Raw genomic sequence first — 18,898 nt, 5'->3', positions numbered from 1 at the left:
TCCAAGTAGGTGCAGGGGCCTGGTGGAGGGCTTTCTGTACTTCGTCTCACACAATGCTCCCTGGAGCCCTTACTGCGGTGCCTCCATTTTACAGAGAAGCAAACCGCAGTTTATGCCCAAGGACACACGGCTAACATGTGGCAGAGCTGGGATTCAAACCCAGTCGCTGTGACTCCAGAACAGCCTTCTCCGCACCAAACCAGGCAAAGCCTTAATAAGGAACTCTATGGGTGGGGGCGGGGAGGGGTTGAAAGGAAGACCTCCACTTTTTACTGTATATACTTTGGTATTTGATTATTAAAAAACCCCCCACAAAAACCTGTACTTGTTTCGTGATTTTAAAGAAATATAAAAGTGCTAAAAGGTTTTTATTTTTTTAAGCAGGTTAGACAATGTCCGTGCCAGTGTGTCTTTGTGTGCAGCGGAGCCACAGGCAGCTCTCACCCAGCTCCGGGAGTCATCGATAACGGGGCCATCGGAGGGCCAAGGCCGTGCTGGCCAGCCCGGGAAAGCCGAACCCTCCCTCATCCTTCCGCTGGGCTCTGGTGTTGAGAACTGAAGAGTCTGAGACAGTCCCCTGCAGGAGCCGGGAGCCGGGAAGGAAAGGCAGCCACTGGCCTGACTCTCACGAACTCTCTGAGGTGTCCTTTTTCCTACCATCTACTGCCTATGGATGGCATTTCCTGAGGCACGCACTTCCCAACACCAGTCTGCGGGATGCTCCTGAAAAGAAGGATAAATAAATATCACTCCTTTTTGGAAATTTATAATCCACATTAAAACGTTAAATGCTTTGAAAAGTCCTGTAATAAAAAAGTTGCTAAAATGTGTTGAGACAGGGTGTCCTGAATTTATTGTCAGTAGAACCCTTTTCTTCATGTAATCCCATTTAATATCTTGAGCAATGTCCACTTTAGAAATTACAAGACTGAGCAAAAACAGACAGATCCCTTCCAAGCCGTAAGCTCAAGTTCTTGTCAATAAGTCCCTATCAAAGAGTCCCATGCAAGTCCTATGAATGGGCGGAAGTGCGGATCAGGAGTTCAGACACATGGCCCCAAACATCACTGGCAGCCCCGGCCATCCACCACGGGCCCCTGTGGGAAAGGAGTCGGTGGGGGCCAGCACATTGGGATTCAGGACACCTCGGAATTTGAGGAAGGCAAGATGCAGATTTCAGGGCGAGTAAAAGTGCCACAAGCTGAGTCATCCAAAAGCACCAACAGGAAACAAGGGGCCTGTGGGAAAGTCCCCGTGCTCACAGGGGATCAGCCTCGTGGCCCAAACAGGTGTTTCCAGTGAGTGATGCTACTCTTTGTCTGACATGGAATGAGCCCTGGCAATAATCTGGTAATGTATGACCATTGCTCCACTCATCACATTTCACAACCAACTTGGGGTTTGGGGCAGGGAAGGCACATCACGTAAGGTTGCATAACTGAGACTGACTTCAGTTATGGGCTTTGACCTTTCACAGCATCGTCCACACAGGCCTGTACCTGGATCTCAAGCGGGTCGCTTTCTGAAGGACAGGCCTTATTTGTTTCACTACTCTGATTAGAACCCTTCAAAGGATCTTTATTTGACATGAAGACCAAACTCCTTACTGTGGCCTTTACCTGCCCATCTCTTCAAGGTCACATTGCTCTACTCTCCACTTCTTCCCCCACTGGGTTCCCCTCACACTACCTAGCTTTCAGTTCCTACCCCAGGGCCTTTGCTCAGCTGTTTCTTCCACCTGCAGTTCTGTTGTGTGCTCCCACCTCCAGGTCTCAGCTAAAATGCTATTCTCAGAGAAGCCTTGCCGCCGCCCTCAGCCCACCAGGCTCTCCCCTGTTGTGTCTGTCATGGTGCCTAGTTCCTTGTCTTGTGGCAGTGCCACAATGTATTATTACCTATGAGCTCGTATGTTGTCTGATGTGTGTCTCCCTCCCAGACAGCTCTGCGGGGCAGGGACACCTCTGTGTGCCCACACTGCTTGGGGCAGGTCTGGCAGGCAGTGGGTGCTCAATAAATCACCATTGAATTCCTGAGATGATACTCTGGCTGACTCCAGAGCCTAGCTTCTCGACCACCCTGTGAGAGGGCTGAGCCAGTGGAATTCAGGTCCCTGGATAATCTAACGAAACCCCAGGCCACTGAGACAAAAAGAAGCAACAACCTCATTACAACACCTTTACAACCACTACACAACATCTGCCTTTTGTGGAACGCTGAGTGCTAAATTCCCACATAATTTCCTAACTCAGGAGCAAAGGATGGAGTAGGATGCTCAACCTTGGCACTGATTTTGGGCCGGCTAATTCTGTTGCAGTGGGCTGTCCTGTGTACTGCAGGGTGTTTAGCAGCATCCCTGGCCTCTAACCACTAGATGTCATTGTACCCCCCAGTTGTGACAACAAAAAATGTGTCCAGACAATGACAAATGTCCCCAAGGGGTGGAAAGACCACCCCCTGTTGAAAATGCTGGTGTGGAGGATAAAGTATATGCAGTTCCACTTACTGACTAGCTGATCAACCTTGGACAAGTAACTAAACCTCTCTGTACCCATTTCCTCACCTTCAAAAATGGGGATAATAATAGCTCTTACATGGTAGAGCTGTGACAATTTGTTGAGTTTATAACTAAAGGGCAGACTCAGCTTCTCAGTCAGGGTGATGTTCTGTCTTTAGAATAAACTGTGTACAGAATAGGTGGCTAGCTCCATAGCTCCATTTTACACATGAGAAAATTGAGACAGAGGTAAAGAAGTCAGGCCCCAGTCACTGACTGTGAAGTGATACCCAAGGCAGGAATTCAGTTTCTCAGGATTGATTCCTTTGCCAGAGCTTTTTAAATAGGTACAAAATGGCCCATTCACTCCAGGCCTTATCTGGCCTACTGTGCTGGTTTTGTTGCAGCTAATGGTTTAGCTCTTCCAGGGTGGACTAGGGTGACGTGAATGATACTCTGGCTCTGGTGCAGAATTTAAGGGAGTGCCAAACAACTCAGTAATCAAGATAAATGTTTTAATGCAGAAACATTCATGATGAACAAAATATCAAAATCTTAAATAAAGTCAGGACCCAACCCTGAACTTTCATGACCCTGTCTCACTCACCTCACCTCAATCCTGCCCCTGGGATCTGCAGATCTGACACCATTCTGGGCACTCCTGGAGTGGAAAGCCTGTTGGTCCAAGGATGACTCCGGAGAAAACAGCGCCCTCTTCTGGCCGGTACTGAGCACTGTTACTCTCCTGGGGAGCCGCGTTCACCTTCTTTGCCCCTTAAGGCAGTAGTATCTCAGGGCTAGAACAGACTCTTTAGGCACCACAATGCTTTTCACCCTGGCCTCTTCATGAGACATCTAGGTTAAGAGGTTGCAGGCCAGTCAAATGATACCATTGAAGCCGCAGGCTGGCCTTTTCCCCTTGGCCCAGCACCGCACTGGGGCCATTGCCTTTCTCCCCTTTCCACCTGTGAAAACATGCCCAAGGGCTTGTCCTTGCCTCTTTGGCAGATTCTAAAGCTTCCTATTAATATAGAGTAGGCCTTTCTGGGCGACCATGAGAGGCGGGCAGTGAAGAAACAGGACCAAGAGGAGGAGGGCTTCTCATAGTTGCTGACCAGAGGGCCTTGAGCAGGGAGCTGGCTGGTGCCTCACTGCACAGTGTCTTATTCTTCTTTTAAAGCTTTGGTAGTTTCTCAGCTTCATTTTATTTATGCTTTATTTTCTGTTTTGCAATGATTTCAAATGTGCATAAAATTTGCTAATATAGCCCCAAACTCTTGTACACTCTTTACCCAGATTCATCAAAGAATATTTAGCCCCTTTTGCTTTTTCATTAGTTTTCTGTATATAAGGATTTACTTTCTGAAATGTTAGAGTTGTTGGAGACATTCTGATCCTTTGTCCCTAAACACTTAAGGGTGATTTCTCAAGGACAAGTACATTTTTTTATATAACCACAAGACCATATGAAAAGCAGAAGGTTTATACCAACATAAGATATTGTTTTGGAGGAGGTACAATTTTTTTATTGCAAAACAAACATACAACTTGGAAGGGATTTGAGGCAAATTGTGCCGTAAGCAGATTTTCTTTAAGTGGCTAAACAAAGTTGAAAAAGCAAGTAACAATAAAAGAAGATGTTTCTGATACAGGACCAGCAGTGCAAAAAAATAGTGTCCGAGTACCCGGATAATACACCCGTTTTGCAATAGTACAACTTTTAAGTACATGTTGACTGTCTGTAGTCCACACAGAGTTACAGCCCCACAGTTCAGCAACATCACACTGACAGTTCCTAAAGAAAACTGCTTTAAAAAGGCACAGCACAGACGCTTCCTCATTGGACCAACTCCACCTAAGTTCACATGTGCAGAAGGGCTTAGACATATCCAGAGTAAGCCACACGCAACATGGTACTTGATTTTCTAAAATAAGGTTTCAGGAGAATGACAATAAGGAAAGAAAATGTGGAGGAATGAAGTCCGAATTACTACATACATGCATTTTTTTGACAGTAGGGGAAACCTTTTACAGATAAGTTACAAAGAAAAGGCAAATAAACAATTTTGTACAAGAAATGTAACACACTCTGTACAATGTCTTCTCTTAGCTGTCATCATTCGCACAAACTCTTCATAGTTTCCTTGACCCCCACCATCAACATCTGCTTCGCTGGTCATTTCATCAACCTCTTCATCTGTTAACTTCTCTCCGAGGTCTGTCTTCACATGGCGAAGCTCTGCCGCCCTGATGAAGCCATGGCCGTCCTCACCAAACACACGGAATGCTTCTCTAGTTTCTTCTGCCCTGCCTCTGCCTCTCATCGTTCTTGCCATCGCTGCCAGAAATTCCAGGAAGTCCATTGTCCCATTACCATCAGCGTCTACTTCATTAATCATGTCCTGTAACTCTGCTTCTGTGGGATTCTGCCCAAGAGACCTCACTACAGCTCCCAATTTCTTTGTTGTAATAGTCCCATCACTGCCCTTGTCAAATAGTGAAAAAACTTCTTTGAATTTTGCAGTGTGCTGTTCAGTCAGCTGGTCAACCATGGTGCAAGTGCTACCCGTTCCCTAGACCCAACCACAAAACCACTCAACTTGCTTGCTCCACTCGCACTGCCAATCACGAGATATTACCACCTAATTTACATAACTCATAAATCTTCCCAATTACACTAACAATATCTTTTACAGAAATTTTTTTTCTTTCTGGTCCAGGATTCAATCCAAGACTATGCACTGCACTCAGCAACCCTGTCTTCTTGCCTCCTCAACCTGAGCAGGTCCTCAACTCTTCTTTGTTTTCCATATCCTTGACGTTTTTGACCTGTATGGGCCAGTTACTTTGTTGCCTCTCCCTCAGTCTGGGTTTGACTGAAATTTCCTCATGATTAGATTCAGGTGATATATTTTGGGCAGGAATACCATTTATCTGTCTCACAGAATTCACAGATTTAAAATTTTATTTATTTATTTATTTATTTATTTATTTATTTATTTATGTTTCTAACCCTTGCCCAAGGACATTTTTTTATTGCTTTTATAGAGAGGGGAAGGGTGAGAGAGAGAGGAATGGATCAGTTGCTTCCTGTAGGTGCTCGGACTGGGGATCGAACCTTCAACCTAGGTATGTGTCGTGACAAGAAATCGAACCCACAACCCTTCGTTTCTGCAACAATGCTCCAACCAACTGAGCCACACCAGCCAGGTCTCATAGAATTTCTTTCTTTTTTCTTTTTAATATATTTATTGATTATGCTATTACAGTTGTCCCGTTTCCCCTGCTTCACTCAACTGCAACCTGCCCACCCTCTCCCTCCCACATTCCCCCCTATAGTTCATGTCCATGGGTCATACTTATAAGTTCTTTGGCTTCTACATTTCCTACACTATTCTTACCCTCCCCCTGTCTATTTTCTACCTATCATTTATGCTATTTGTTCTCTGTACCTTTCCCCCCTCTCTCCCCCTCCTACTCCCCTATTGATAACCCTCCATGTGATCTCCATTTCTGTGGTTCTGTTCCTGTTCTAGTTGTTTGCTTAGTTTTCTTTTGTTTTTGTTTTAGGTGTTGTTAATAACTGTGAGTTTGCTGTCCTTTTTACTATTCCTATTTTTTATCTTCTTTTTCTTAGATAAGTCCCTTTAACATTTCATATAATAAGGGCTTGGTGATGATGAACTCCTTTAACTTGACCTTATCTGAGAAGCACTTTATTTGCCCTTCCATTCTAAATGATAGCTTTGCTGGATACAGTAATCTTGGATGTAGGCCCTTGCCTTTCATGACTTGGAATACTTCTTTCCAGCCCCTTCTTGCCTGTAAGGTTTCTTTTGAGAAATCAGCTGACAGTCTTATGGGAACTCCTTTGTAGGTAATTGTGTCCTTTTCTCTTGCTGCTTCTCAGAGTCTCTCCTTCTGCTTAATCTTGAGTAATGTAATTATGATGTGCCTTGGTGTGTTCCTCCTTGGGTCCAGCTTCTCTGGGACTCTCTGAGCTTCCTGGACTTCCTGGAAGTCTATTTCCTTTGCCAGATTAGGGAAGTTCTCCTTCATTATTTGTTCAATTAAGTTTTCCATTTCTTGCCCTTCCTCTTCTTCTGGAACTCCTATAATTCGGATATTGGAACATTTAAAGTTATCCCAGAGGTTCCTCAGCCTCTCTTCATTTTTTTGAATTCTTGTTTCTTCATTCTGTTCCGGTTGAATGTTTATTTCTTTGTTCTGCTCCAAATCGTTGATCTGAGTCTTGGTTTCTTTCCTGTCACTGTTAGTTCCCTGAATATTTTGTTTTATTTCACTTTGGATATCTTTCATTTTTTTCATCTAATTTTCGACCAAATTCAACCAATTCTGTGAGCGTCCTAATTACCAGTGTTTTGCACTGTGCATCTGATAGGTTGGCTATCTGTTCGCTGCTTAGTTGAGTTATTTCTGGGGCTTTGATCTGTTCTTTCATTTGGGCCCTTTTTTTTTTTTTTTTTTTTTTTTTTTTTGTCTTGGCGCGTCTGTTACGTAAAGCGGCGGAGCCTTAGGTGTTCACTGGGGTGGGGTAATGCTGGTCTCTGCACTGTGACACTGTACATGGGGGACGGGCCGAGAGGGATCAATGGTGCTTGCTCCACTCTGCTGGATTTCAGTCACTCCATCCGCTACCCACAATCAAATTGGGCCCCTCTGGTGCTGATTCCCGAGTGGGTGCGCTTGTGCACGCTCTAGGCCTCTGTGGGTCTCTCCAACGACCTCTCCTGTGAGGCTGGGAGTTTCTCCTGCTGCCGCCTCAACCCCTATGGGTGTTTTCAATCAGAGGTTTGAGGTTTTATTTTCCCTCACTGGAGCCCTGGGTTGCATGGTCTGCTTCGCTCCCCCACCGTTTGTCCGGTTTATCTGTGCACGAACGTGGGGCCTTGGGGTCTGCTAGTGGTCAGACTGACTGCCCCGTTCCTCCCACACTCCGCCAGTCTCTGGGTCCCACCTCGGCAATGCGAGTCCTCTCTGCCCCGGCTGCCCGTCTCCGCCCCTCCTACTGGTCTGGATGAATGTTTCTTTTTTTTATCTCCTTGGTGTCGGACTTCCTTGCCGTTAGATCTTCTGTCAGTTCTGGTTGTGCAATGAGGCGCAGTGTGTCTACCTATGCCTCCATCTTGGTTCTCCAGTCATGGAATTTCTTAAATGAGCTTTTCCTGCTGTTCTCTGAGCTGATGTCTCTGAGACCCATGAAGCAGAGTATGATTTAAAAGCTCTTCATCACAGCAGCTAATATTTCATTAAGTGCTTGCTGTTTGAGACTGCATTTGTTGATTTGGAGGGTATTCTCCCCTTGTAACGTGTGAGGTGTTAATGTTGGATCACAACAATAATAAAACAGTAATAGTGACTACAGGTATTGAGTTGTATTGCGCCCTGTATTGCATATCTTCTTTTCATGCACTAGGTATTTTTCAAAAAAGATTTTATTTATTTATTTTTAGAGAGGGGAAGGGAGGGAGAAAGAGAGAAACATCAGTGTGTGGTTGCCTCTTGCGCGCCCCCTACTGGGTACCTGGCCCACAATCCTGGCATGTGCCCTAGACTGGGAATTGAACTGGTGACCCTTTGGTTTACTGGCTGGCGCTCAATGCACTGAGCCACATCAGCCAGGGCTCATGTACTAGGTCTTTAAACCTCACTACCAGCTGAGTACTACTACTATCCTCATCTTATAGATAAGGAAATGAAGCCTCCGAAAACTTCAGTCACTTGCCTCAGGTCTCACAGCTAGGAAGCGGCACAGCTAGGACTGTTTGACACCAGAGTACAAGCACCTGGTCGATCTCCTACAACATGACTTCTCTGGCACTTACTAGTGCAGAGGACCCACCAGTATTCCATCCCAGAACACTGAGATAATCCATGTCCCTATCCCCCTTCCAGACTCCCAGAAATGGGGATGTTTTCTCCCCATATTCTGTGAAACCCCTGCTTACCTAACAGTTAAGGGGCATGAGAACTTGGGAGACACCCCAGCCTGTGAGTAGGAGACCTCAGCATGCTGTGTGATGTTCTTTAGTAGTAACCTATCGAGTCATCATGCATTGGGCAATTATTTCCAAATCCATTAAAAACTATTTACATCAATCCCAAAGACAGGGTGAGAAGAGCAACTATGAGCAGAAGATGTTAATCCTTAACCAAACAGTGACTCACGAATGAGTCTCAAGGCAGGAACTCCACTCCAAACTCATCTCAGAACCAGATGCAGATGCAGGCCTGTGACATTCACAGCACATGACCTAAAGAAATCAGCGCTGGAGACTTGACAGACAGCCCCCTGCCCGGGACTGGGGATCACTCGGCACTGCGGTTGTTTTAGGGGATTGTAATATTCATTGTTTAACAATTCACCTTACTAAGTGCGGAGGGAGTACAAAGATAAGCACTAGTCCTGCCTTGAGGACTCAACAGTGAGTAGTTAATAGGACATACCTTTGGATTTGTGAGTGTCTGTGTTCCTGAGCTGTCATTCCACATCCCCTGGCCACAGAACTGTCATGACTGGAATCACCAGCGTAAATCTTGGGCTCAAAACTTCTGGGGCCTCACTGGCCACCATTTTATCTGCACTATTATGACTTCTCCGTCTGCAGAGTCAGGGAGGGTGACCAACTGATTTATTCCCCCAAGACTGAAGGGCAAATAAGAGAGTCCTGAGCAGATCCGAATGAGTGTGTCTCGATAGCATTGGGAACAGGGGTGCAGCACGGGAATAGGTAGGTGGGAGAGGACTACTAACAGCCAACACTATTTTTTGTTTACAAATTTGGTAATACGTAGAACAAGTTTACGCAATCATTACTATAGTATCTGGTTATAGAGGTGTAAAAAGGGACCCAGAGAGAATCAACAACTTGTCACAGTGTACCTTTGGTAAACAGCAGTCAGCCTCCCAGAAAGCAAACCCTGTGTTCCCAGCCACGACTCTGCTGCCTCAGAGATCACATGTGTACATGTGGTGAGATGAAGTCTCCAAACTGTCTTTGAGATTAATTCTCAGAGATTGGAAGTAGATTCCTCTGGAAGCAGAAGTCAGTGGTAGCTATGTTTCCATGGAGACCAATCATATCCAACCAGACTGTGTTCACATGCAGCCACAAAGAGAGGAGCTGCCTTCACTAAAAAGAAGTACATTTCTTAAGGAAAAAAACCTCAGTAGCAATTTCCCGAACATCTCCCAAAGCCCACTCTATTATGTGGGACTTCGGTGGAGTCTCCATAGCAGTCTGCAAAATGTCAGTCTTGCATCAGCCCTAAAGGTGTCCATAAAGCACCTTGGGGAACAGAGGTTAAGAGCTTGGATCCAGGAGACAAATCTACTGCACCAGTGCTCGCTGACCTGGGGCAAGTTACCTAGCCTCTGAGCCTAGCTTCCTCATCTGTTAAACTGTGGAAGTAATAAACACCCGCATGCTGTGGTTGCTGTGAAGATGAAAATGAATGGGATAATGCATGAAAACCACAATGCCCGGTACAGAGTAAGCAATGAAGAAATGTACACTAGCTACTAATTGCCATCTGCCTGTCCCATCTGTCTCTGCTCTGTCCCAATGTCCATCCTGCTTCTGATCCTTTGGCTTGTTTGTGACCAAACTTGGTTCCCCCTGCTCCTGGCCCCATTGGGTACCCCTACTCCCAGTTCCCAGAACGCCAACCTGGGCACCAGGACCATTGCCTAAAGGGAGACCAGCCTGTGACCCATCCACGTAGATGTGTGTCCTGCCTCCCTGAAGGACCAAAGTAGGTCAGAGAAGAAGAGACAGGATGGGAACAATGGGATGCTTTATCCTTCTGATAAGTTAGATCAGGCAGCATCATGATTTAGATGGCATAATGTGATGCACATCTTTGAAAGATTCATTATAATGTTCATGTTTAAGTGGCTATGGTTGGTGCGGTGCTTAAAGGCCCCAGGAGAGACACCATGGACAGCTAGGAGGGAGCAGTCTTGGTATAGTGACATAGGTGATGTGGATGCTGATATGAAGCCTGTGAGGCACCCAGCAAGAAGCCTTGGAGAAATGTGTTTTCTTAGTAAGAAGAATTCTGTCCTACATTCACACTAACACACACTCCTGCTGGTAACCTTTACCCATTGGTTCTCGGCCTACATTTGGGATGTTCCTAATCTATTTTTCACAGCTGATGTTTGACTATTCAGAGTTTTCAGGCCCCTCTAAGGACCACGCAAGCCCAATAAATGCTTGGCAGATGAAGAGCAATGATGCCGGTAGCTAATATTCTGCGCACTTCCTCTGTGCCAGATGCAGTGCTAACCCTGAAACACATTGTTCAGTGTGATGTTCTCTGCAGCCCTTTGAGGTTGGTACCATCATCAGTTCTTCATCTGCAACTCCTGTTCACACATGAAGAAACTCAGCTTTATATAGACAGCTAGCTACTAAGTGGTGGAGCTGGACTTTATGAAACTGTCTTCACCTGAGACGTGTTCCAGTTGCTCAGACACTTGGAGCTTGTGTTTCCTCATCTGTGCTGCCATCTGTGGGTTTCTGCCGGCCCGGCCACCACTAGCCCAGGCCAGGACCTGCACACCCAGTTTCCTCAGGGTGCTGTATCTCCTCCCCTAATCTCAGTCCATGTGCTTCAGGAGTGAGGTAGGAAAGGATTTCATAAACATGACACAAAAAGCACTAAACATAAAAGATAATTTAACTAAATTAAAGTTAATGCTTGTTTACCCAAAAATGCTAAATAAAGTGAAAAACCACAAACTGGGAGAAGAAATTTGCAACACATGTACCTATAAACCATTAAGGCATGAACAATTAGAAAAATGGGGAAATGACATGAACAGGGATTTCACAGATGTGGATGCGTGAATGGCAATTAAGTAAATAAAGAATTACTCAAGCCCATCAGTCGACATGAAGACTAAGATCACAAAGAGATACCATTCCACACCCACTAGGTTAGGAAAAGTCGGATTGTGCCAACTATTGCCAAGATCCTGAAGATATTTTTCTATGTTGTCTTCTAAGATGTTAAACTTTTGCCTTTTATATTAAAGTCTTTAATCTATCTTGAATGAACGGGGGGATGGGGGGATGGGGGGAGCAGTGAGAAAGTTGTTCAATTCCCTATTTTTCTACATGAATAATCAATTGTCCTAGCACTTTTTACTGAATTGTTTCTCCTTTCCCCACTGATATGAAATGTCACTTTTACATATTTTATAACAGATCAAGTTTCCCTATGTCCCCATTTCTGTGTTTCTATTCTGTATCATCAGTGTTTTTTTCTTAAAAATTTTGTTTATTTATTTTTAGAGCGAGGGAAAGGGAAGGAAAAAGAGAGGGATAGAAACATTAATGTGTGGTTGCCCCTCACTCACCCCCTACTGGGGACCTGGCCTACAACCCAGGCCTGTGCCCTGACTGGGAATCAAACCAGTGACCCTTTGATTCACAGTCCAGTGCTCATTCCACTGAACCACACCAGCCAGGGGCTCATCAGTGTTTTTATCTATCTGTATATGAATACATTCTACCCGAATAACTATACTTTTATAATAAGTCTTGAGATCTACTTTTTCTTCTTCATTGGGAATATTTGTTTTTTTCTTGGAACTTTGCTTTTCCATATGAAGCTTTGAATCAGCTCATCATCTTGAAAAGTCATGTTGAGATTTTGATTAAAATTGTTTCTGATTTTTAAGGAAGCATTTCTCAACTTCATTATTTGTGGTGAAATTTACTGTAGATTTTTGGTAGATACCTTGTAACTGAGTAAGGAAGTTCTCTTCTTACTTTCCTATAAGTTATTACCATGAGGGACCATCAAATGTTATTTTAAAATTCTGCAACTATTGACATGATCTTATAGTTCTCCTTTAATATATTGATGTGGTAACTACAGGAATACACAAGGTCCAGCAGAAGCAATGCCTGCTTGAGTGTGGTTGGTATGGTGATAATATGGGTGTAATAATTTATAGTTTTAATTAGAACATTTCACTTAAAATGTCATATGGTATATTTGAGTGTGATAGCTTTTTAAAAAATATATTTTATTGATTATGCTATTACAGTTGTCCCATTTTCCTCCCTTTATTCCCTTCCACCCTGCACACCCTGTCCCACCCACATTTCCCCCCTTTAGTTCATGTCCATGGGTCATTATATAAGTTCTTTGGCTTCTATATTTCCTGTATTATTCTTAACCTCCCCCTGTCTATCTTCTACCTACCATTTATGCTACTTATGCTCTGTATGTTTTTCCCCTCTCTCCCCATCTACTCCCCCGCAGAAAACCCTCCATGTGATCTCCATTTCTGTGCTTCTGTTCCTGTTCTAGTTGTTTGCTTAGTTCTTTTTTGTTTTTGTTTTTGTTTTGGGTGTGGTTGTTAATAACTGTGAGTTTGCTGTCATTTTTACTGTTCCTATTTTTGATCTTCTTTTTCTTAGGTAACTCCCTTTAACATTTCATATAATAAGGGCTTGGTGATGATGAACTTCTTTAACTTGACCTTATCTGAGAAGCACTTTATCTGCCCTTCCATTCTAAATGATAGCTTTGCTGGATACAGTAATCCTGGATGTAGGTCCTTGCCTTTCATGACTTGGAATACTTCTTGCCAGCCCCTTCTTGCCTGTAAGGTCTCTTTGGAGAAATCAGCTGACAGTCTTATGGGAAGACCTTTGTAGGTAACTGTCTCCTTTTCTCTTGCTGCTTCTAAGAGTCTCTCCTTCTGTGTAATCTTGGCTAATGTAATTATGATGTGCCTTGCTGTGTTCCTCCCTGGGTCCAGCTTCTTTGGGACTCTCTGAGCTTCTGGACTTCCTGGAAGTCTATTTCCTTTGCCAGATTAGGGAAGTTTTCCTTCATTATTTGTTCAAATAAGTTCTCAATTTTTTGTTCTTCCTCTTCTCCTTCTGGCACCCCTATAATTCGGATGTTGGAACATTTCGAGATGTCCTGGAGATTCCTAAGCCTCTCCTCATTTTTCTGAATTCTTGTTTCTTCATTCTTTTCTGGTTGGATGTTTCTTTCTTCCCTCTGGCCCACACTATTGATTTGAGTTCCAATTTCCTTCACATCACTATTGATTCCCTGTACATTTTCCTTTATTTCTCTTAGCATAGGCTTCATTTTTTCATCTAGTTTTTGAACAGATTCAACCAATTCTGTGAGCATCTTGATAACCAGTGTTTTGAACTGTGCATCTGATAGGTTGGCTATCTCTTCCTCGCTTAGTTGTATTTTCTCTGGAGCTTTGAAGTGTTCTGTCATTTGGGCCATTTTTTTTTTTCTTTTTGTCTTGGTGTGTCTGTTACTCTAAGGGGCGGAGCCTTAGGTGTTCACCGGGGCGGGGTAATGCTGGTCGCTGTGCTTTGATGCTATACATGGGGGAGAGGCTGAGAGGGAGCAATGGCGTCCGCTCCCCTCTCCACCGGATTTCAGTCTTTCACTCCGCTCCCACATTCAAACTGGGCCCCTCTGGTGCTGGTTCCCAAGTGGGTGGGCTTGTGCACGCCCTAGGCCCCTGTGGGTCTCTCCAACGACCTCTCCTGTGAGGCTGGGAGTCTCTCCTGCTGCTGCCCAACCCCCACGGGTATTTTCAATCAGAGGTTTGAGGCTTTATTTCCCCACTCTGTAGCCCTGGGTCACGCGGTCTGCTTCGCTGCCCGCCGTTTATCTGGTTTAACTGTGGACGAATATGGGGCCGCTGTGCCTGCCTTGTTCTCCGCCACTCTGAGTCCAGCCCTCTCGGTTTATCTGTGCGAATGTGGGGTCGCAGGGTCTGCTAGTGGTCAGACTGCCTGCCCCGTTCATCCCACACTCTGCCAGTCTCGGTCCCACCACGGCCACGCAAGTCCTCTCCGCCCCGGTTGCCCGTCTCCGCCCCTCTTACCAGTCTGGATGAATGTTTATTTTTATTTCCTTGGTGTCGGACTTCCTTGCCGTTCGATTTTCTGTCAGTTCTGGTTGTGCGTGGAGGTGCAGTTTGTCTACCTATGCCGCCATCTTGGTTCTCCTGAGGGATTTTTTTTTTTTTATTGGCTTATGTAATTCCCTCACCACTGGTTTGAAAGTATATATCTTATTTGTATTATATTTGTGAATACCATTGACATTTTACCACACCTATTTAGCAAAGGCTAGAGTTAATATCTTAATTCCCTTCCCACACAAATGCAAAGGTATTATAACACTTTAACTCCAATTACCTCTTTCTTAATTTATTGTTGTCCAGTATTTTAGTTCTGACTTGTTTAAATCTATAATTTTATATTATTATTTTTGTCATTATTATTTTCTCTGAGAATTTTGTTTAGATCCACTATACTTACCATTTCTTCATTTGTTATTCCTCCTTTCATTTCAATTCTAAGTTGGATCATTTTTCTTCTTTCTGAAGTGCACCTCAGAAGTTCATTTAGTCAAGTATTCTGGTTGTAAATTCATTTTGTTTTTATCAATATTTTATTGAAATGCTGACTATCAAAATTTCAGTCTTTGAAGATATTTTCTACTATCTTTTAGCTTCCAGTGTTGCCATTGAATAATCTGCTCCCAATCTAATTCCTTCTTTCGAGAGTAATGTCTTTTTTAAAAACCTCTAGCTGCTTTAAGATCTTTGTTTTTAGTGCTCTGCAGTCTCACTACAATGTTTCTTGGTATTATTTATCCTGCGTTAGATATGTTATGCCTCCTGTATCTGTGGATTCATGTCTTTTTTTTCTGCCCTAGAAATTCTTAGCTACTACTACCTCAAACAGGGTCTCTTTTTTTTTATGCTGATTAAATGGATTATAATTTTAGTCTATCCTGCGTATTCCATAATCTTTAAAAATATTTTTCATGTCATATCACTCTGTAATCTCTTCAGACATGTTTTCCAAATGTCTGCTTGATTAATCATATCTATGAGATGCTTTCCTACAGAATACATTCTTGTTTTGTTTATGCTTGGAGTAGTTTGAAAGAATGCTACCCACCTGAGACCACTCTAGCTCTTTAGAGGGTCCTAATAATTATGGGACTCTAGGTTCAGCTACTCCAACTTAGAGCTGGCCAAGCTCTCCCAGTATTGCTTATGGGTTTAATTAACACATTTGGTCTTGCGACAACCCTGCATTTCACATTTATTTGCTTCTTAGTGTTCCCTACCCTTATTTTGACATTTAGTCCAGCAACACATGGCAAGGTCTATTATATCCAGGATAGAGGTGTTTTAAGAAGAAGGGTGCTTTAAAATATCTGGTGTATCATATGTTGAGATGCAATTTGAATTTTACAAGGCAAAAAGTAGGACTGTTAAGTTTCACCATGTTTTTGGCATATTCCAAATTATTGAAACAATTTTGAACCCTAATTTTCTTGCCAGATTTCTTTGATTTAAAATTTGATGGCAAGTCTGGATTTTTGTTTATCTAAATTCTTTTTTTTTTTTTTTTAATGTCACAGACAGAGAATTAGAGTATTAGAAAACTACTTCCACATAGACACATAGTACAGACTGACATCTGTCAGAGGGAATGGGAGGTTGGAGGGGGTAGCAGGCTGTGTGAAAAAAGGTAAAAGGATTTATATACGTAAACCAGGGGTGTTAAACTCATTTTCACCTGGGGCCACGTCAGCCTCGCATTTCCGCCTTCAAAGGGCCGAAATAATTTTAGGACTGTATAAATGTAACTACTCCTTAACTGCTAAGGAGTTGAAATTACATTCAGCCCTTTGAAAGCAACTGTGAGGCTGATGTGGCCCCAGGTGAAAATGAGTTTGATACCCCTGACCTATACAGACAACAGTATGGTGATAGCCAGAGGGAAGGTGGGTGGGAGGAGGCAGAAGTGGGCAAAGAGGGGAGAAACAGGCATGGGAAGAGACTTGATTTGGGGTGGTGAGTGCACTATGCAGTAAGCAGATGTTTTATTGAGTTGTACACTTGAAACCTGTATGGTTTTATTAACCAAAGTCACCCCCAATAAATTCAATAAAAAGAAAATTGCTTCCAGTCTAATACTGTCAGATTAAAGAAAGTTGAACCACTGTTTAATCTTCTCTGAATCCACCAGGCTGTGATGTTATACATTCTGGATTGCTTCATCTTGCCCATAAACAGATAATAAAATGTTTTGTCCAAAGCCTACTGCAGTCAAGGTTCTGTGTGCAATTAGTACAACAGTCTCCAAATCTACTTATGCTAGTAACTGAAAAATCATTCCTTTGGTGTCATTATGCACAGTGAACCCATACAAGCTGTTGTTATATATTTTTTTCTGGTTTAATAATCATGTGCAGAACTTTACTAGAAATCATCACCATACAGCTTGGTCTCTAGATTTCTATATGAATCTTTCTCCCTCTTTGAAATGGGACCCTCTCTCTAATTAGAGACTCCTGAAATGATTTATTGAAGATTACTGAATATGTTTCTGAGATCATTTCTAAATACCCTTTTGGTACCCTCTTGATCTGATAAACTGAACTAATTCAAACTGTTGGGTGTTCTTTCTCTACCTTTACTTCCTACACTGGGCTTGGTTTCTCTCTTTGTGATATTCTAACCTGACCAAATGGAAGTTCTTTCTTCATGATGAAGATGAAGTAAAATAGGAAACTAGTAGGTTTTATTTCCCTCTGCCATCTGTTACCATTACATATGCACATTTTAAAAATTCGTCTTCTTGATCCAAATATGAATTTAATAAATTAACTTTTCTTGTCATTAGCATTTCACTCTCAACTTTTCTGAGTATTATTTTCCCTTGCCTCTTGTTAAAGGTTAATCTTTTGGAAATTTTCTATCACCTTCCAACTTACATACAGGTCCTTGGAAAATCTGGCCCACAGTGCTACTTATGCAGTCAGACTTCTATCCCTAAGCCTTCGCTTTCCTTCCCATCCTCTCTGGCCCAGTGCTGTGCGTGGTCGGCATTTTCAGTAAATTAATCACTACGGTGAGCACTGTAGTTTTAGAGCCTCCTTATTATTAAATCCTTCTTTCCATGATCATATGCCGCATTTTGACACATGCTGACTTGTTTTATGATATACTTGTATTACTTAACTCTTGCATTGATGTTATTTTTTAAAGATGTATATAGCTCATCCTGTAATTTAGACTATACTCCTTGAAGGAAGGATGTATCTTATGTATCTTCCATAGCTTGGGTTCTATGCATAAGTGGATGCTTGATAAACAGTTCAGAAATAAATAACTCTCTTTCCCTTTGGGGTGTCACTGAAGATCCTGGTGTTGCCTTAGGCATGCTACCCCAACCTAGTGTTACGTGTATTGTAAGAAAAAGCTGTACCCAAAGTCCCACTTCTGCCAAGGAGTCCCTGATGCTAAGATCTGCATCTTTGACCTCAGGCAGAAGGCAAAATTGGGCGAGTTCCCACTCTGTGGCCACATGGTGTCAGATGAATATGAGCAGCTCTCCTCTGAAGCCCTGGAGGCTGCCGGTATTTGTGCCAACAAGTACATGGTGAAAAGCTGTGGCAAAGATGGCTTTCACATCCAATTGCGACTTTACTCTTCCATGTCATCTGCATCAACAAGATGTTGTCCTGTGCTTGGGATGACAGGCTCCAGACAAGTATTTGACGTTCCTTTGGAAAGCTTTAGGACACGGTGGCCAGGGTCTGCAAGTCATCATGTCCATCCGCACCACGCTGCAGAACACGCAGCATGTGATTGAGGCCCTGTGTAGAGCCAAGTTCAAGTTCCCTGGCCACCAGAAGCTCCACGTGTCCAAGAAGTGGGCCTTTACTAAATGTAATGTGGACAAGTTTGAAGACATGGTGGCTGAAAAGCAGCTCATCCTAGATGGCTGTGGAGTCAAATACATCCCTAATTGTGGTCCCTGGGACAAAGGGCAGACCTGGTACTCATGAGAGTCTCGGGGCTGCCCCCTTAAGCTTACCAACAAATCCTACTTCCTGTCCAAAGAAAGAAAGAAATGAAAAAGCAATATTTTAAATTGTTTAGAGAATAGAGGCTTTTCTGCCTAAAAGTGTTAATATTTCACAGATTTCCAGATACAGGCTCTTTTAAGGTCATACTTTGACACATCTTTCATATTTAATTCCATTACTTGTTATAGCAGCAGGCATTTTAGTGGTTAGAGCATAAACTTTGTATCCAGACAATACAACTTGGTTTGGATTCTGACAGTATCACTTACTAGTCATGTGACCTTGGGTAGGTTATTTAACCTGTCTGGGTTTCAGCTTCCTCATCTATAAAATGGGGATAATAATAATACCCACCTCATAGAGTCATTGGAAGGATTCAATGAGATAATGCACGTAGAGCATTGAACACAAGGTGAGGCACACCGGAAAGTTATCAACACAATAATTAATATTTGCTTACCCTGTGCCACTCACATGCTGGTC

At 43.2% G+C, this 18,898-nt stretch overlaps 1 protein-coding gene and 1 pseudogene across 1 annotated transcript; one reads left to right on the top strand and one right to left on the bottom strand.

Annotated features, from left to right (window-relative positions):
• Positions 1-4,533: 4,533 nt before the first annotated feature.
• LOC112301078 (calmodulin-like) lies at positions 4,534-5,046 on the bottom strand. The gene has a single exon (XM_024556385.2). It carries the CDS (start codon positions 5,044-5,046, stop codon positions 4,534-4,536), a length of 513 nt encoding a protein of 170 aa, XP_024412153.2.
• Positions 5,047-9,978: 4,932 nt separating this feature from the next.
• On the top strand, positions 9,979-18,394 carry LOC112301079 (large ribosomal subunit protein uL16-like; annotated as a pseudogene).
• Positions 18,395-18,898: the final 504 nt, after the last annotated feature.

This window comes from Desmodus rotundus, chromosome 8, assembly GCF_022682495.2.
Source record: "Desmodus rotundus isolate HL8 chromosome 8, HLdesRot8A.1, whole genome shotgun sequence".
Classification (NCBI taxonomy): Eukaryota; Metazoa; Chordata; class Mammalia; order Chiroptera; family Phyllostomidae; genus Desmodus; species Desmodus rotundus.
The sequence above is the reverse complement of the archived record's forward strand: the minus strand, read 5'-3'. Positions and strand labels throughout refer to the sequence as shown.